The sequence below is a fragment of the Haliotis asinina genome, chromosome 16 (assembly GCF_037392515.1).
Source record: "Haliotis asinina isolate JCU_RB_2024 chromosome 16, JCU_Hal_asi_v2, whole genome shotgun sequence".
NCBI lineage: Eukaryota > Metazoa > Mollusca > Gastropoda > Lepetellida > Haliotidae > Haliotis > Haliotis asinina.
In genome coordinates this window covers 32,378,848-32,400,212 of record NC_090295.1, presented here as the reverse complement: position 1 = coordinate 32,400,212, position 21,365 = coordinate 32,378,848, and the positions used below count along the sequence as shown (strand labels likewise).

Genomic DNA, 21,365 nt, shown 5'->3' with positions numbered 1-21,365 from the left:
AAACCGGTGCTAAACCAAATTCATTATCTCACTCACTCACTCAAACTTCTGGGATTTAATTGAAAATAGCACCGTCGCACCATGAATCGTAACACATCATTGTCATTTGGGTCTAGGCTGCAAAACTGGAGCGTGTCTTAATCCCATTAGTCGCTTCTCACGACAAATATGGACTGTCGAAGACCAGTTCAAACCCGGATCTTTTACGGTCCCTGCAAAAGATTAGCTTGTGTGTCGCTACATTGACAGATCCATCGGCTCTTACAGCTGGAAGGGTTCACATTTTAAAATTACACTCTTAGTCTCCTAAATGTAAAAAGAAGCACCAAAAATATATAAAAGGTATATTTTTTTCTATGCGAGATGAAGCATAACACAAATAACTTACAAGAACACTATCGACAGTCCCTTTTGACGACAGGCAATAGTCACAAACAAACGTGCATTTAATCATTGGGCATGTTTCACTGGACATTTTCACTGGAACGATTCGTAGAAACGCAGCCGTCATAACGACGTAAGTATGTTGTGAAGATACTGCCGCCACTCAAACTGGTGAGATCTCAACCCGGACAACACCACTGGTCAGTCGAAACTAGAGGACATCAAGGTGACAACAGTGAGAATGTTACATGTAATTCTTTTTTGCATGTATTTCCTGACGGAAGGAACATGTCTAAACGAAACACGTAAGTGCACATCAACAGATCATAGACAATATTTAAAACAATTTATTCATTGATTGGGAGTGTAGTTGATGTATTTTAGCGGAAAGGAATACTCAGGAAGTAAACCTACAGTGTTTAGAAATTAGACTGAACTGAACGTAAGGTTTTAAGTGAAATGAAGAGCTATTATAATTCATCCATGCTACTTCATGTGGTAAGAGGCTGCTACATCGACCCTTTGCTAAGGCTCAGCGACATTTGTGGCCAAATTATCGATGATCATGATGTCAGTCACTGGATTGTCCGTTCCAGAGTCAGTTGAATGATGTTTAGCGTTAAATTCTACTCGCCGTCGAACCAATGAAGATCCGGGTTAGAATTTATCGCCATCAACCCATGTTTCCCAAATGCCTAGACTGATATTTGTGCAGCTGATCACTGGATTGTGTAGACGACATTATTTCTAGACTACAGCCATACAACTGGAATGTTGCTTAGTGCGGTGTAAAACTGTGCTGACTCATTCACTCATCTCAGTCGGATTACAATGACACGCAGAGCACAGAAGCAGACGTCGACGTCCGATCCACAATGTCGTTTAGTGCGAAAAGCGCAGGTTCTTGGAAGTCCATTCGAAAACGGGACCCCATGGCCAATGACTCCATATGTAACGAAGTTCGTGATGGATTGTCTGGTCCAGACTCGATTATTTACAGACCGCCGCCACATAGCTGGAATATTGCAGAGTGCATATACTTCCACAGAACCAGTGTGCCCGAGTGTAATGAACTACACTTCCGGACAAAAGAAAGTATACAACAATGTTTGCCGGTGTCGAAAGTGAGTGAGTGAGTTTAGTTTTACACCGCATTCAGCAGTATTTCAGCAATATGGCGGCGGTATTTAAAAGATCGAGTTTGTTCTACTGGCGTCTAAAACTGAAACAGGATTTATGTTGATGCTTCATTTGAGCGGTAACGGGTAGGTAATTGTGTTTTTTCCTGCTTTCATGGAAAGGTCTCGTGGTTTGGTATAGTTTCGACAACTGTGTTCGACTTAGTCTTGGAAACGTTTGTAAGGTTTGTCCAAACAATAATTCCAAGCGTATATTATCTCTCATTTTTCCGGGAATTTGCTAAATATTGAACATACTGTATCATCATGAATATATCATGAATATCATCATGAAAATCATGAATCAAGCACCTAATGATTAGACTTCGGTTTTACTGCGAGAAGAAAATTAAAAACGTCAACTATCAGTCAATCAGTTCTTACCTTTCATATAGAGAATATTGCGTTAGTCACCTGATATTTAGCTTATAACAATGACTTTCCTTGTAAGAGAATGCGTGCAAAACGCAAAGTTACCCATGAGACCTTCAAATTGGCCTTCGACTTGACCTTGGTTTACAAAACAACTGTATTGCTTCACAGCCCCAGTGCATCAGTATTTTTGTCTCTAAATCTCTGCTGATCGATTATCATGTGTAGGGACCGTGTTTAGATAATGATACACACCTATTAGCAGTATTATGGCGGGGGACACCAGAAGGGGGCTTCATACGTTGTACCCGTGTGGGGAATCAACGTCGGTCTTAGCCACGAGACTATCCCGCCGCCCCATACCCATGTTGAGAATCGACCCCAAGGCGAAAAAAGCTCCAAAGCGACTTACAAAAGAATTTTGTCTGGCAGTATTCGTCACTGTTGTCGAAAACAACATACTTTCAAGAGCTTCCAGTAAACACAGCATTCCCTTATTACCGTCTTACTGGGAACAATTCACTTAAACTGAGAGTGAAATTAATTTCAAAATACAGTGGCTGATGTTATAGCAAAGACAACGGCACATTAAATTTAGTCGCAATATATAGCAATAATTGTTCAAAAAACATATAATCGCGGTTTACTATACCACTTGTACAGATACTGTTGTATTGTTTATATACGTCAATCACCTATGAAACCGTCAAGTATTCTAATACAGTAAAAGGTCGCAATGATTTCCGAATTTTGAATCACTTTCCATTCACAATATGCTTCAACAATGAGACAGCGTCACATCCTCCCATCCTCCCATCCATCCTTTATCTGTGAATTCAGTTCCTAGGTATTGGAATGACGTCGCTGTCGAGGAACTCAACAGAGCCAAGGCCCAGAAACCTATCGAGAAGACGGCGAAGAACATCATTCTGTTTGTTGGTGATGGAATGGGGATATCTACCACATTCGCCGCTAGGGTCCTCAAAGGTCAACTGATGAATAAATCAGGGGAAGAAACTCTTCTTAGTTTTGAGGAATTTCCCTATGTTGCAATGTCCAGGGTAGGTGTATTTTGATGACATTTTGATAAATTATCTGACTTGCTTACGTATTCAAACACATAATTTTCACAATATGTCGTAACGTCGCGCTGTCGCGTCGTCGCATCGTCACGTTGTCAAGCATCTTATTGCCTTTTATACACAACTTACATGATGCGACAACGCGACATATTTTGTTCTTGGGAATTGTCGCATTGTTGCCTTTAGGTTGAAAACTATCAATCAAAGCTCGACAAATGCAACACATTGACCATGCAACAAATGATAAAAAGGTAGCTTTGTCGCATTGTCACACTTTGGTTAATCTTAGCATCCTTTGTTTGTTTGGGTGAGGGCGGCAACGCAACAACGTACCTTCTGAGATTCCATAGATAACAGCATGACAATCACTGCGACATGTGCTCTAGTGTGTAGCTTGGAATCACTCGGAGCCGGTGAAATTGTTGTTGGTCTCGCATTCTTTCAATAATGTTACGATACGAGTTAATAATCTTCTGCATCACCTGGTAACATATTTGTCTAGTCACAAAGTCCAGGACTCAGCTGGTACAGGTTCGTGTGTCGCAGTTGACGAATCGTTTCAGTATATTTTACATGCATTTCAAAACTGTGAAATCCGTCTCATTCGTCCTGTGTTGTACATGCACCCCTATCTCTCTGACAGGTTTAATCCTGACTCATACAAACGCTACAAACACAAGAACTTCTGCTTGTTCCACGCTTCGGGCATAAAACTTTAGGAAACCTTATTTTCCAGATGGAGCCCCAACCTTCAGTCCCATAAAATGTGATGGTTTTTAAGAGTATTGCAACATTAAAGTCATGACTCAAAACATACCTGTTTTCAATGTATTATTAGGAAATGTGTACTTTCATGTGTTCCCTCATTTATGTCCATGAGCATATATATATATATATATGCTATCATGACCTGCACTGCTAAAACTAAATACCTTTGATCTTCTCTATTAGACGTATAGCATAGACAAGCAGACCACGGACTCTGCTGCAACTGCAACGGCAATGCTGAGCGGCATCAAGAACAACTACGGCTCACTTGGAGTGGACGGCCGCGCTTCACGGGGAGACTGTGAAGCGACCTTGAAACACAAAGTCACGTCTATAGCCGATTGGGCCATGGCAGCAGGTTGAACTTTTTGGGGTTTATAACAAACCTTGTTTGAAACCTATGTAATTTGCTGTATAGTGTTCAGTCCCTTCAGCGCGCAAAGAGGGAGGTTGGGTAGCCTAGTGGTTAAAGTGTTCCTTCGTCTCGCCGAAGGTCCGGGCTCGATTCCCCATAGTATGTATGTAGCCCATTTCTGGTGTCACAGACCATGATATTGCTGGAATATTGCTAAAAGCGGCTTAAAAACAATGCAATTAATCAGTAAGCACGTAAACTCTATGGTGATGGGTTCGAGTCTCGGTTCGCCACGATAATATGTCTACGTTTGTCAGTACCAGACTCAACGTTTTAGCAAGTCTGAGACACGCCTCCGTTGGGATATGTCTATAATGACAACCTGAGACGTCGAGAGATAACTTGAGAATTGTTCAAAGCAGAGATAGACCACTCACTCACTTGAAATAATGCCTACCGATTCATTCACTGTCTGTGGTATCTAGAGCTGTAAGGACAAACGTTAGGGAAACGTTCGTTTATGACTATTAAACAGATTTGTGATCAGCAAATCAGCTGTCAAGAGGCATCTCAATTTACCACTGTAATATAAGTCACTGCTGAGTGACCATAAACTGGTGTTATTATCATAGTGAGGTCTGGTGGTAGTGGATGACGTATTTCTGCAAGAGAAACTTTGAAACGACATGTCGTCAACACGCATGGCGTTTGTTCCCGTAACCAAGATGCATAAGTAACGGTACAAAATGCAATACGCCGAAGTTTAGCAATATTCCAGCAATATCACCGCAGGGGATACATTATACCCATGTGGGAAATCGGAAGCGGACCTTCGGCATGGCAAGTGAACGCTTTAACCACCAGGCTACACCACCGCCCCTAAAAATGCATTGCAATACACGAACAGTGACCATTGCAACAGATATCAGTGATGGTAATATTCGAAGTGTTCCTCTGTTAGCTTAAAATGTTATCTGAGAGGAGAGGCAATAACCAGTTACCCTTTAATACTCAAGAAAAGAGGAAAAGTTTCTTCAATACGGACCAGCACCTTGCAGTACGTTCCAGATTTTTCTGTCTACATCTAGTAGAAGTCTAAATATAGTCTATAGTACATGTGCATAAAGCTCAGGTCAGTCATAGTTAAGCTACATTGGCGAGGGCTTGGATGTATCACCTTGTTTGGCAACTTGACTCCTGAGAGTTTATAACTCTTCAGTGTTGCCCACGACGAAGCACATGTGATGCTTCTGAAAAAACACCTGTGTTCAACCAGCAGGAAACGGGTACCCGGTAGGATATGACTATGACCTTGTAGCACAAGCTCACAGGCAGCTCGGGCTATCCAGGGCTAAATTGTAATTTACATGCGCTTTGAGCATGCCCCTCAGTGATGTGAATTAAAGAGCTTATATTCTTAATGATATTGCTAATAGCGCCGCAAAACCATGCTCAATGTAGAGTATTTATCATAATGCTGTGACGTGCACTGAGTGATGTCGAATTTGGTTCGATTATAAACAACCTTATCAATAAGTATTTCACACATAACGAATGTGACTAGTATTGGTTCCAAACACAGGTAAATCCGTTGGCATAGTGACGACAACCCGCGTTACTCACGCAACACCAGCTGCGGCGTACGCTCACGTGGCAGAACGGGGTTGGGAGGGAGACTCTGAGATGACGTCAGTGACGGGGGGATGCTCCGACATCGCCAAACAACTCGTCGACGATAATCCGGACATCAAGGTGAGCGAATACGATTTAACACCCCTTTCAGTAACACATTAAACTACGTTTACAAGGTATACGCTTAAGGGGTGGTTTTAGCCTAGTAGTCTAGCATTTAGCCTAGCATTTACTCGTCACGCTGAAGAGCAAAGTTCCAGTGCCCACATGGGGAATCGAATCCTTCACTATGTGTGAAGCCCAATTCTAGTGTCTCCCGCCGTGATATTGTTAGAATATTGTTAAAATCGGAGTAAAACCATGCTCACTCACTCACTCATTGTGTTTATGCACGAACATGTTCTCGTCCCAAAATGTCAATGTGACGTTATATTTCAACTCTCTCTAGCCTGGCGAGTCATTTGATTTGTGTTTCTCAAAGGTAAAAATGGACGGTGGGGTAGTCTAGCGGCGCTCGCTTGTCATGCCGCAGACACGGGCTCGATTCCCCACATGGGCACAATGTGTGAAGCCAAGTCGTGATATTGATGGAATATTGCTAAAAACAGCGTAAAACTAAACTCACACTCAATGGTAAAGAGAGGTTAGAACCGGGGCCTGGTCTTCAGCAACTGATGTTTGGTGTAACGAAGACTGGCTCGCGGACTTGTTACATGGCATCGTATTCTGATTACGCAGATCAATGCTAACGGTGTCAATCACTAGTTTCGATTACTTATTGGCCTTCATCATATAGCTTGAATATTTCGCAAAGAAACAGTGTGAAGTGCGTTACACTTGAGTTTCATTGTTGTGTTTAGCTAGTCTGCATTCTCTTAGATCTGGCGTAGTTGTGTGTTAGTGAGTGACGCGTGGTGACACGGCTTTTAGTAATATTCCAGCAGAAATGGGCTTTACATATTTTACCCCTGTGGGTAATCGAACTCGGGTCTTTAGCGTGCACGAGCAAACACTTTTACCACTAGGCTACCCCAAACGCTCGATCTTGGTCATGACCTGCGGAACATTGATGGAAAACTGAAGCATGTGTACAGTGCCGCATCGATAACACAATACGTGTTGACAGTAGTGACGAAATCCTCCCAGGCTTCAGTAGGTTAATCCGTATTTACAACATGTACTTATCATGAAAGGTTATCCCTTTCTCAAATATACCCCACTGGTTGGTTTCAGCGGACAATATGTCAAGTCTTCAGTTAGTTCCCTCATTTAAGCGTGAGTCCTCATCGCTTCTGTGACCGACGAGAGATCATACGTGTTTGGCGCAATGCTCACGTGGGTCGACACGTGTGACCAAATAAGGGGTGATCGTGATCACATGCATTGTCACGCGTTTCCCATGTGTGCACGTAATTGAACTTTGAGACAGCGCTGCCCATTACGCTTTTCGACGTGACGGTTTTATGTGTCCACCACAAATAACGTCAGTGAAGACAATCAGTCTTCAGCTTCTGACTCTGAATGTCCTATATTTCGCACACATACATATGTAAAGCTTCAAACATTTCTCAGTATTGATTAACTGCGAGTGAGTATGGTTTTATGCCGCTTTTAGTAATATACCTTCAATATCGGAGGGACACCAGAAATGAGATTCACACATTGCGCCAATGTGGGGAATCGAACGAGGACCTTCGGCTAGGCGAGCGAACGTTTTAACCACTAGGCTACCACACCGTCCCTGGGCAACTGCAGTTAGTAGTCATACACCGACGAGTGAGTTTAGTTTTACGCCGCACTTAGCAACATTCCAGCTATATGGTGGCGGTCTGTCTGCACCAGACAATCCAGTGATCAACATTATGAGCATCGATATGCGCAGTCGGCAACTGATGACAACCAAGTCTGACCCGCCGATTGCGTTAGTGTCGCCTCTTTCATCAAGCATGGGTTACTGAAAGTCAGTATTCTAACCCGGACCTTCAGGGCCCAAGACAGTTACACACCTCCATTTTTAGTAAAAATGTTAAATGAGTTTCTTAAAAAACATGTGTGTTTGAAAGAAAACCTTTATAACGCTGTGTGTTTGCAGGTCATCCTCGGGGGTGGAAGGCGATATTTCCGTCCTGCTTCAGCTATCGACCCTGAGACTGGGAAGAATTATTCTTCCAACGGACGCCAAGATGGACGTGACCTTATTCAGGTACTTACGGGTTTCTTACGGAGGATATCACATGCTTATTATCGCTAAACCACCATCACGACGACACAGGGGATTTGTCCCGCGAAGATTCCTGGTGTACTGGGGTGGCTCACTTGATCATCAGGTTTTCAGATCTTGTGACCTCGTGTACTGAGTTTCATCATAATCCGGCGATGTTGATCATTGCGCACATCATCAATCACCGGATACACTGGTCCACTTACGAAGTCGTATGGCTGCATAATTGTTGAAATGAACTTCAAACTCTTGTTATCATTGTTGAGTACGGGGTTTCACAGGCTTTTAGTCCGGGTTTGAACCACTAATGTGTGACTGAGCAATGCTATGAGGGATCACTTCTCTTCTCGGTTTTGTCAGACAATGTAAAACCATTGGATCCCTCGGGATTTCCCTCCCCTTTCGGTTTTACATTGTCTACCAAAACCTCGGACGCGTGTTGTCTGCTATAAATAAAGGCCACATGCAACGCAAAACACAACTGCAGATTGTGATACCTTTCGGAATGCACTTACCAAAACAAATCATCAAAAATGCCAGTTCAACCTATGAAGTTGAAAAAAAACGCGATGAAAAAAAAGCCCGCGAAATCGGAGTTCAATCGATTCACTAAATATCCCCCAGCGCTGGTGGTAAAGGTGGTTTCAACAGCTGCGTAGTGAATAGGTTCGCGGAGCTTGAAACAGTATGCATGCTTGCCTGGAGTATGAGGTCGTGAGCAGAAGTCTAGTCTTGGTTGTGCACACAAACAAGTAAATAATGCACTTCTTACATAAAAAAACTTGTTTATTGTGTTAAGCAGCCTCTGTAACAAAGAAAGCTCAATGTCTTGTTTATTGACACCTATATGTCTTGACAACAAATGATATGGATTTACAAATTCTTTAATGTTTACAACACGACGATTCTGGGCTACTTCTTGCCCCTGCAGCAGGTGAATGACATAGTATGGTAATGAGCAAAATTATGTAGTATGTACAGGAAGCCAGTGAGATAGTATTTACAGATGAGATGTACAGAGATCAAGAGGATTAACTGAATAGAAGTAGCAAGAGGTAGCCCAGAAACGTCGTATTGTAAACATTAAAGAAGTTGTAAATCCACACCATTTGTTGTCATGTCAATCGCCTTCTTCTAAATGCAACTGACCTACATGTCTGCCTGTCTGTCTGCTTAAGACAATATGAAATACACAGTTTTAATCATTGACCACATGCAATTTGAACTTAACACCTATCAGGCTATACGCCATAAACAAAATAAATTGATTTATGACTCGTGCACCCGAGTCCTGTCTCTACCGCATATGTAATTAGGCAGGTGTGATACACATGACATATTTTTATGTCTGTGGGTTGCAAACAAACTATGTCCATTTCTCTCTGAGGTGATTTTTGATTGGATCGAATTCAGAGGACACGTATTTACAAAACCCGCCATCTCTATATACATTCTTGATGGATAACAACTTCTAGTGTATATGATTTCGTTTGACAACGGTATATGAATCCATACTGAAACGACTGTTACCCATAAAGAATCTTACTTTCTTGTGACCTGCCATACTTCTAAAATGCCCATCAAACAGATCATCTTTCTGTACACACAATGAGCCCTCAGCGTATCAGCAAATGAGCCAGCCAATCGGAAGCCGTCGTTGCACCTGAGTGCATGCCTACCCGCTATGACTGGGTTCGGTCTTCGTTTCGAGGGAAGTAAGCCCAGGTACAAAATATTGCACTTTTATGTAAAATCAGCAATAGATCAATACTTTTAACGGGTTAAGAAGTATCAATTATCTATAACTTGCCGTTTCACTCGTTCTATATTTGCCGTTTTCACTGATGTCCGGACTTGAAAGTTTACTCTTTAACAGAGGCAGTGTATGAAAGATGTAGAAAATCTAGCCTGTCCAAAGAACTGGCTGGTCAGTTGTTTTGCCACTTCTGCCAAAATCTGGCCTGACATCCCAATATAAATATAACACCATTTCAAGACTTAAAACTAGTTTGTTTTATTTTAAGCTATCATTTAGTATGCACAGGCAGAGGTTGGGCTGTTAAATCTCTCCTAGAGGAATCCCGTGGTTACAACATTACAGAACTAGTCTTCAGACAAATCACCAACATCTCCATCAAGGTCTGAAAAATCCGAGTCATAGTCTGAATCTGCACCCTTGCCAGATGTGCCATTGGTTTGCTAAGACTGACCCGACATGAGGACACAAAAATTCACCATTCTCAGGTGAATCTTTCCTACACTGACAGAAGTCAAATAAATTTCCACGGATGTACTTAATATAACATGGGCAGTAGCCTACTGGTTAAAGTGTTCGCTCGTCACCGAAACACCAGGGTTCGATTCCACACATAGATGCAGTGTGTACAGCCCATATCTGATGTCCCCCGCCGTGATATTGCTGAAATATTGCTGAAGGCGGAACATGGCATTCGTGTTTGTCAAGGAAAAAACATACTCACTCTAACCTCACAAACTAACCTACTTTAACATATATGTAGCTTGGTAGTGAATGAAGAACAATCTTTAATCTCACACAGTTTTATTTTCTCTTGTTGCAGGACTGGCTTGCAAATAAGACTGAGCTTAACGCACGCCACCGGTATGTGTGGAATGTTGCAGATTTTGATGAAGTTGATCCTGAGTCGGTGGACTTTCTTTTGGGTGAGTGAGTTTAGTTTTACGCCGCTCTTAGCAATATTCCAGCAAAATCACGGCAGGGAACACCAGACACGGTCATCACACATAATACCCATGTGGGGAATCGAATCCGGGTCTTCGGCGTTAATAGCGAACGCTTTAACCACACGGCCACCCCACCCGCATTTCCTAAACCTACACTATCCCCCATTCCCGTGATTCGTGCTATGCCAAATTACCCGTCCAACATTTTCCCAGTCAATTTGAACACGTCGACCAAGGTTAAGATAAGTGTGGTAACTCGTGTTACATTGATAGTAAATCCACTGATAGTTTTAATGGACAAAAATATATACAAGAACATTGTTAAGAAGTTATAGGGGCTTTCTCTTTCTTATCAGTGAACTTTACCGGCAAACCTCGATCATAGTCATTGTTTACTTTGTTTCAAGGCCTTTTTTCGGACACCCACATGGACTACGAGATTGACCGGCGGGGTGGTCCTACAAGTACTGAAGCAGGGGAGCCGTCCCTCGGCCAGATGACGGAAAAAGCTGTACAGATCTTGCAGAAGGATCCTGATGGCTTCTTTCTACTTGTTGAAGGTATCCGTCAATTGACATCATGTCAACTGATCCAAGTTAATATGTCATCGAAACCAAACGCGTGAGTGAGTATGGTTAACCCGCTTTTAGCAATATTCAGCAATATCAGGGTGGGGTACACCAGAAATGAACTTCACACATTGTAATCATATGGGGAATAGAACCCGTGTCTTTGGCAAACGTTGTAACAACTAGGCTACCCCACCTCCCCGAAACCATAAGAGACTGTTTAGGTGTATTCTTCCAAACTGTCTTGCAAGTCGGAGCATGGCATTTGAAAATATGCGTTCAAAGTAGGGACGCCTAGTTAGGGGACTGCGTCACAAGCCATAATTGAAAAATAGATGATCGGGTATGGTTTTACGCAGCTAAAAGGAATATTCCACCAATATCACGGCAGAGGACGCCAGAAATGGGCTTCACATATTGTACCCAGGTGGGGAATCGAACACAGGCCTTCGGCGTAACATGACAATGCTTTAACCACTAGGCTACCCCACTCCCCAAATGTAGATGAAAAGTTATGTCCCTACGTATATACGTTTGTGTAAGGGCAAATCAAAGTCAAAACATGGTGCATAATTAGTGTTATTTAGGAAGACTGCGTAAATAGACCAATCCAGTCCGGGCCGATAAGCCCCGCCCACTCTGTTTTTTGACGTTTACGGGACAACCTCTGACAAAGGCATCACCGCCGGCGAAACGTATGTACATTGAGAACGGTGTTGATGAATTCTTCTTGTGGTACTTTGGTATCCGTAGTTTATGAATGATATTTAAAGAGGGACGTTTTGCGTATATTATTTAATATATCTTATTTGACAGACTTTAATTAGCGAGTGAAAATGAGTTACACGCCCGATGAAAAATCGTCTCGGCCAGCGACTGCATGTAGGAAGCGTATTTTCTTTCGAAATGATTAATCTATCTGGCATTTCACGTCCGTCTCAGATACTAGCAGGGAAGTGAAACTGAAGTATGTTGTTTGCTTTTGTTTTTTATTCCTTGATTCCCATCGTAATTTTATAATAACCGTGAACACAACCACATGTTCGAGCTGCAGATCGTTTCGGTATCTATAAATAGATTGTCCACACTGCGCGAGGAGCCTTCAGTTCGATCTTTTATCCGATGTTCAAATTTAGTTTAATCATTTAGGTGAAATCATGGGATTACACCTTTGACTAACAAAGCAGAAACAATATTTCCATACTAGTAGATGTATCTGAACATACCCAAAAGCAAATATTCAGCAGCTAATCTTCAGCAAATCTCAGTAAAATTTCCCTCTTCAAATCTGTACACCATCCTAAAATGACACTGAATACACTGTATATGGAAATATATTTTTTAATCACCCTCTTCAGTTTATTTGTTGTGGAATCCTAATTTACAAACTTCCACAATACTGGACTTTATGAACTGCCAGATTTTATGTTCCGGTATACAAAACCACTATAACACAAAGAAGATCAAAGATCCACTCTGCATCTGTACACTGACCCATCTTCCAGAAACAATCTCTGGAAATCTCTGAACAGAGGAACCACAGTTACCAAAACAATTAACTAGGTTTCTTCAGGGATAATTACTAATGGACATAAGGTGCAAAGAATATCTCAAAAGTTCAAAGCATTTTGTCAATAAAATTACATCTGGACATCATTGCTCCTTAAACAATGATGATATTAATCTTTGTTTTATTATATCAGAGACCATATTCCTAGAGGACATAACACAAAATCTGATCTATTTCCTTTTCTGGAGTACTTACGAATGTCATCGAAAACATATTAAAGTTGTTTCAAAATGTGGTCTTTACAAATTTTAGGAAAATGCCCTAAAGCATTCACATCCTGCAAAGCAGTGTGTGCAATTATATATATAGCTTATTTTCCAAATAACCATGTTTCAACAAACCTTGAACAATTTGTCCATCTTAATAAACAACACTTTGGTTCAGTCATGAAACATTGGTAACCTCCCCAAAAGCTGGTGTTTTCTAAGAAGCATTACATCAAATCTGGGTTAAATGTATATTTCAATCTTCATTCCAGTTACATGAATAGTCAACTGTGAGCTTGTAAGTTATTCTGTTCCAAGACTGAATAATGCCAGACCAGTTTGTGGCCAAAACGTAGGATTTGTTGTTGCCTTTTATCAAACTCTCTGGGTGTTGAAATAACTTATATATGAGTTACGATACAAGTAATCACTTTCAGACGAATCTCACTAGCGAATATATTATTTTAAAAAAAAACCACATCGTAAAGCAGGAGCCAAGAAACTAAGTTAGTGCCATGTTATTGCTCTGCCATGACATGTCGATAGTTTTGTCTAAGCATATCTGGTTCTGCTTTCAAACCACACGAATCTAATATGTCGATTAGGTATAATTATATATAAATTAATTATAGTATTTTTTATTGTATTACCTTTCCACGTTTACTAAATTAAAGGATGCAAGATTCTTAAAAGATCTCTTGCTATCATTTCCAGTGAAGTAATGAAAATGACAGTTGTACCAATGTACCTCTCCTGCATGAAAAAAATATATTGTAACAAAAATTTAAAAAAATAATATTCTCTTAGTTAAGAAATACAATTTTATTTAATTCCCTCCAATATTCCAGAAAGTCACTATTCTTCTCGCATAGTTTTCGTTTCGACCCACATCTCTTTATAGAAATTCCAAAATAATTAACGCATGGTTTTACAGACACTCATTTGAAATGCTTTTCATATTTTCGATATGGCGTGATACGCATCTGCTTACACCATCCCTTTGATTAAAAAATATTACTCCTAAAATATTTTGCGCTATTAACAGACAGTGTACATTAGCCCTTCAGGTCGTCCTTTTGAAACTTGACATCATAAAATTGGTGACAAATTTTAAAATATATAAGATCGAAGGCAACCGTAACCATCACATTGTACTTTAATGTAACATGTTTTGCAATTTTGGTCGTCTCTAACCGAAATTAGACCCTTGTCAGATTTGTTTACATTGTGTCACGGCCTTCTCGCCTGTCTCATTTCAGCTTTATGGTCTACCAAATCGATGCCCAGTATTGACTAAACCGTTAAGCTGAAACAGTGTTGTAGTTATAGAAAACATCCGTATTTGTAATGCTTGCGAAGCCTTAAACTGTTCGATGTTGTCCTCTAATTGGTAATGGTTTTGCACATGTGCGAAAGTGAGGAAATTCATGCAAATTCTCAACTTCGACTTAGTTCGAGCAGACGTAGGTTTCGAGAACGATGGTGCCGACAATTTAACTGATCGTGAGGCGTATCGCATTTCTTGATCCACCTCGTTTTTATAACAGTAGCAATCAAATAGCAGCAATGTATAATTGATATTGCGAGTGAGTGGCATAATTCGAAGCACATCGCTTCGGAGGCTTCGTTTGAGCCCGGAAATAAGTCTGACAAATCCACAATGCGCGCCAGGCCTGCTGATTGGCCGAAATGGACGCATGCGCCAGCTTTGATTGACAGACTGGATCGGTCTATTTTGTCTTTCAATCCCGACTATGCTTGTCGTAAGAGGCGACAAACGGGATCGGGTGGTCAGGCTTGCTGACTTGGTTGACACAAGACATCTGTCCCCAGTTGCTCAGATCGATGTTCGTGCTGTTGATCACTGGATTATCTGGTCCAGACTCGATTATTTACAGACCGCTGTCAAACATCTGGAATACTGCTGAATAAGGCACAAAACTAAACTCACTCACTCACTTTCAATCCCAGGACACAATGACAGTATCTACGCCGAACAGTAAAACAACATCGACCTTCCTGCTCACTGATTGAAACCGACACTGAATATGACCACCAGTGAATCTATCCCATTCCAGGAGTGTGTGAGTTTAGTTTTACACTTCATTTAGCAATATTCTAGCGATATCACCCCGGGGGAACCCAGGACTTCACACATTGTACCCATGCGGGGAATCTGAACCGGGTTTTCGGCGTGACGAGCGAACTCTTTTATCAGTAGGCTACCCCACAAAGGCACATGCTCGCTGACCAAGCCTTCATATTGATGCAATATCCGTTCACTAGTTCCACTTTTATACGTATCCGGGTCGTCTTCGGCGTCATGAGCGGTTGCCTCCCCTCCACAGTTTACAGCGTGGAAAACAATTCTGTGACTCCTTCTCTTACTGAGACAAGTTCCTCATTCCTATTTAACTGAACAACTAACTGCTTAATGATACTATATGCAAAGTATACACATTCTATTCCATTCCACAGGGCTCTGTGCAATGAACAGGTACTTTCCCATAACGCAGACCTCAAAATGCAAATAAAAGCAGCACGCTGGGTCATGCTGGTCACCCCTAATCAATGAATGGCCTGGTCCATACTTTCATAAATACAGAGAACAAAAAGGGGCCATGCAGATATCCTTGTCTAACACCAGTGGAACAATCAAAATAATGGTTCCAATACCAATACTTAATACTTAATTATTTCGGTTAACAATGTCAAACGCTTTCTTGAAATCCACGAAAGCACAGTAGAATCTCCCTTTTCTTCAAGTTATATGCTTTTGAACAATAGATTGAAGAATGAATATGTTGTCAGCTGTTTGAATGATGCTTTCTAAACACCACTTTCTATAGACCTGTTACACCTTCATTCTCTACAAAGGTATTAATAATCTTTTTTTTATGACAGATAAATAATTTATACAATGTGTTCAACAACGATATGCCCCTACAGTCACCAGATTCATCACTACGCCCCATTGTATATCTGGGTTTTATAATAGCAGTATTCCATGCGGCTGGGAAATGATATTTACACAATATTTGTGAAAACAATAAAGCAAGGTAGGGTGCAATCATATCTCCTTAGGTTTCTTTAAAACATTACTTATATACCGTCGTCTCCTGGTGACTTATTCAGTTTAGCACTGTCCATCGCAGACATACTTTCTGCAATTGTTGTATTATAAGACCGTTCATCATTTACACAATCAGTGTCATAGCTATGTTCAGTAATATAGTATCCAGTGTAAAGATCCCAATACTGGTCACAGTCATCACGCTATACGGGATTTAATAAATCTTTAAAATATGTATCGCATGTTTCTGGCAAAATATTTAAATATTATTGATTAAATAAATATTTATAAAATACGGCATCACTTGCTACATTGTCAAACTCGTTATATTGGTGATATCATTATTTTCCTAATGAATGGTACAGCCTACTAATCACGCATGGAACCAACCATAACTCGCGTTAACAAGTGGGTCTGCGTATTACGAGGATACCAATAAACAAGATGTTGTCATTCATTAAGCAGTGTGTTTTATTACCCTTGTCTGAATTGTCACGAAGGCACAAATACGTGTAGATATAATTCGAAATGCATAAATGCCCCTATACTACCGGTAGAAGCAGAGGTGAGGTGAAAAGGGTTATCACCTAGTATTTCGCTCATATCCATGCGTGAGTGTATGCTTGTGTATGCATGCTTGTAATAGCCAAACTGGTTCACTAGTGCTGGCTCACTGAGATACCATGCCGCATTTAAGCACGAATACCCATATCAGATATATTATACTGATTACTGGGCGACCAGCCCTTGTTGTACCCATAAATGAAAAGCGCCAGACAGGGACCAAGAAATACCTCTTTTGGTATGATACAGGTTTGGATCGAACCCTCGACCTTCTGCTCACCGGTCGGAAGCTCTAATCACTACATGACGAAGGCTCTGTAGTAGTAGCAGCAGCAGCAGCAGCAGTAGTAGTAGTAGTAGTAGTAGTAGTAGTAGTAGTAGTAGTAGTAGTAGTAGTAGTCTAAAAGCGGTTGTACTTTCAAACAGGGTAAAGTTGAACAGGCTGTGTACGGCAGTAAGCAAACATATTCAGTTGGTGAAATGGAGAGCAGATGAAGGCTAGTGCAAGTGCAGCCTATGCCGATGAAATTGATTCCGCGCGTTGCTGCACACGCCTTGTTCATAACACTCTTGCGGAGATCGGTGCAGCAACAACACTTGATCGTAGACACCCTGGGGGCCCATTCGTTCACAATGTGAAGCGCCAACGAGCGGCACTCCTACATGCTAATACGGTTCAATTGTCAGGTGAGTGTTCAACTTATCTTTGTTTGCCAGAAGTATCTCCCAGTGAACTCATTTGCCTTTCTTCTCAGGAGGTCGTATTGATCACGGACATCATGGCACCCGTGCTGCACGTGCCCTTTATGACACCCTCGCGTTCGAAGAGGCTGTATCCGTGGCCACCAAACTGACATCTGGGGACGACACCCTTACCGTCGTCACCGCCGACCACTCACACGTCTTTACAGTTGGAGGATACGCTGATAGAGGCAATCCTATATTAGGTACTGTATACAAAAAACCCTAAAAAATACACACACACACGCACACGCACACGCACACGCACGCACACACACACCAGTCCCCAACCCTGTACAATGTTCTTCAGGCGGTAAAGACACATGTGTCAAAAGTAAAGGTGAGTTGGGGCCCATTGGACGTTTCTTTTTTGTTCATCTTACCTTCTTACTCCTGAAAACCTCTACATGCGCATATCCGTGAGGATCCGGGTTAGCGTTGATCTTCAGGAGCCTGTGGTTATTGTAATGCTACCAATACATTTACACTAGATCACAATAGCTACGACTTTTTAGAAACTCGCAATAAAGCGTGAGAGATCGCAGATCCAAATCGTGGTAGTTGCAAGAGATCTACATGCTCGCGAGGAATCGTGATAATCGTAGCTATCACACTGTCATGATTCGAGCAACGATTGAAACGTTGACTAATCGTGGGGATCCTATCAGGTCCTATCAGGTCTTATCAGATCTTATGAGATATTCAGGTCAGGCGTGGCAATCGTGTTGATCGTAGAAAAAGTTTCTACTCTTCAAAATCAACACGATTAATTGTCAGTCGTAATCATCGCATCTTATCGTATTCAATCGTAACAAAGCACGTCATATCGCGTCTAATCGTGCTTCCGAATCGTGGTACTGACCGGAATCAGTCGATGGTTCTGGGTTGTTGTGTTGACTGTGTTAAAGTTCAAGAAACAGTGAAGTACATGGTGACTTGGGCTCTTTATATGCCAATCGTAGCTCAAATCGTGATCACGTCGATCGTGATCGTGAAAGACATCGCGGCAGCGATCTGTCCTATCGCAACAGTGTGCATCGGTTGGTAATGGACGTCAGGGAATGTACCTGCACGTACCACATCATCCCTAGTAGGGGACCCAGATCGTCATGATCGTGTCAGATAGCGACCGAATCGTGGACACGGTCGGGACAATCCTATCAGATCGTATCTGAACGGGAGATCTGATCGTAACAATAGCGCATCCAAGCACAACAAAATGTATCAGAACGTATCGACTCGCAAAACCTCGTATCCAAACTTGAAATTTCAGAGAAGTTCCACAATGAGCTACGGAATAGCCAATCATGACTTTCATAACGAACCGTACGACAGTGTGAACCTAGCATTAGTAACGTTCAGAACGTGGTACTGTGTGGCAGAGTTTGGGCATCGGAACAATTCGTGAGATGAAAATGCGTGAAAAAGCACAATGGAGCGTGTCTGGATGATCATAATATATCGTAATAACGTGTACCAGATGTTAGTTGCCATTCTCCCACGATTGCGATTCTGTAAAGCCTTGGTGGCTCCAGTTTTAGTGATTTAAAATTGCCTTTTTTCACTGTTTCAGTAATGTTTATGTTGTTATTTCCACGATCAATGTGGGCGTTTCTGCGTTCTTCTGAACAGTGTAAAAGGTTTCTTTGGTAGGCCTGAATTGCGCTCCCTTTTGCTGCGACTCTTTCTTCTGCGTTTGATGTGCTTACCTATAAAATGTGTCACGAAATTTATTGTGTTCCAACTGCAAGTCAAATCGCACTTACTTTATCGTCATTATCCTTGTAGAATATAGATGGGATCTAACAAGGGCAAGGGTAAATGAAAGGGCACCAAAGTGAATCCTGCTGAATCGTGTTACAATCGTGTTTAATCGCTCTTCTTTGTCTGACCAGAATGTAACAAAATGTAACACATCGTTATGAACGTTTCAAAACGCCCGAAACGGCAACGGATTGTATACTCAAATCGTGATGGTCGTGAAAAGTCGTAAGAGATCGTCAAATATTCATAACATATATTTATTGAAGCGGAACTGAACGGATGCATAAGATATCGGATCAGAACGTATGAAATATGAAAGGGAAAATATGCAAAATGTTCCACGATCATGAAGAGATCTGCTACGATATTTGGGTCACGTCATATCGGCATAATCGTGGCCTAACCGTGGCCCAGTGTAAACACAGCATAAGAGGCGACTGTCGGTATCAGGTGGCCAGGTTCACTGACATGGTGGCGGGCTGCATGACATTGTATCATATTACGTACATTGTCGCTCTATGATATCAATCCTTTGGTCCATATTTTAATATTGACATATTGCTGAATGCGTTGTAAACCACCAACAACAACAGATGTGCACCAGTTGATGCAACGCCAAATGCACTTTTCAGGGTGGACATGCGCCAAAAGGTGATTAAAGACTAAAATGAAATTAATGTTTTCACCATTGGCAGAGCCAATAGAAGTTCCCCCAACCCCTCTAAAAAATCCTGGATCCGTCTGCGCACTTGACTAAATTGGATAAATATTGCTGTCGGCGATTTAGATTAATTCGAAAACACAAAATGCTTTCTTTCTGATGACCATTTGACAACTATTATGAATTTATACCAGGCAAAACCGGGTCTAAGGGACGTGACGGTCTTCCATACACATCCCTGCTCTACGGTAACGGTCCTGGCTACCAAGTCGTCGACAACGGTCGCCCCAACATCACCGACACTAACACAGGTAATAACACAAGAAGCAGCTGCTGGATATGTAAATGTGGGAATTTAGCACAGTAGGAGAGACGTCCATTCACGTCCATGTTATGCTGTAAGAGGCGACTAATGGGATCGGGTGGTCAGGCTCGCTGACTTGGCTGACACATGTCATCGTATCCAAATTGCAAACATCGATACTGATGATGTTAATCTCTTCATTTGTCCTGCCCATACTCGATTGTTTACAGACTGTCTTCATGTAACTGGAAGATTGTGACGTTAAACAACTAACTAACCAAACTTGTACTGTTCTGAGGTTTCATTGAAACCATATTTTGAACTTGTGTATAGAAAGATGTCATTCCGAAGTCTCGTCTTGTAAATATCACGGATTAGGAATATAAATCGATGTGTATTTAATTGTTGTTTAGAGGATAGACTCTACCGTCAACAAACAGCCGTACCATTGTCCTCGGAAACTCATGCCGGAGAGGATGTCGGGATATATGCCCACGGTGCCATGGCGCACCTGTTCCATGGAGTTCATGAGCAACACTACATTGCCCACGCAATGGCGTATGCTGGGTGTATTGGTGCCTACACAGAAAACGGACAGTGCCCACAGCCGGAAACAACAGGTTCAGGAGCAAGTGTTAATGAAGCGGGTTTTCTGTTGTTTGTTATCATAATTGGAAATCTATTTTAAGAAATACATACAAATATGTTTATATCCTGGAGAAAATCTATTTTGTTCCAGTGAGCGAATGAACATGTTTTTGACGTCGATTTCAGCAATATCCCAGCAACACCAAGGCGGGTACAGCACAGACTGGCTGCACACATTATACCCATTTCAGAAATCAAAGCCAGATCTTTGACAGTACGACCAAATGCTAGGCTATACCACAACAGCTGTGGATGTTATTCAGTATTTGATACTGACTTTATACTATGTTTTTGCTAAGTAATGGTGACGGTCTTTTTCGAGGGAATATAATTAATGAACGCTGGTTTTGTGAGAAGCCAGAAATATTTCAGCTGTATGACGGCCATGTGTCCAAATCAGGACCAGTGGTTGATAGCATGAATTACTATGCGATGGAATACGACTAGTCATGCAGCACATCCCTTCCCGACCCAGGTTCATCAAACCCGTGAAGATCCGGGTTAGAATTGATCTTCAGCAACTCATGCTTGTCGTGAGAGGCGACCAACGGGATCAGGCTTGCTGACTTG

General features: G+C 41.7%; 1 protein-coding gene across 1 annotated transcript; it reads left to right on the top strand.

Annotated features, from left to right (window-relative positions):
• The first annotated feature begins 622 nt into the window (after positions 1–622).
• LOC137268144 (alkaline phosphatase-like) lies at positions 623–20,835 on the top strand. Its single transcript, XM_067802671.1, has 10 exons — positions 623–689; positions 2,775–2,995; positions 3,968–4,142; positions 5,722–5,891; positions 7,864–7,974; positions 10,572–10,674; positions 11,103–11,255; positions 17,433–17,624; positions 20,038–20,154; positions 20,561–20,835. The coding sequence occupies exons 1-10, from the start codon at positions 626–628 to the stop codon at positions 20,833–20,835; spliced, it is 1,581 nt and encodes a 526-aa protein (XP_067658772.1). The 5' UTR covers positions 623–625.
• The last annotated feature ends 530 nt before the right edge of the window (positions 20,836–21,365 follow it).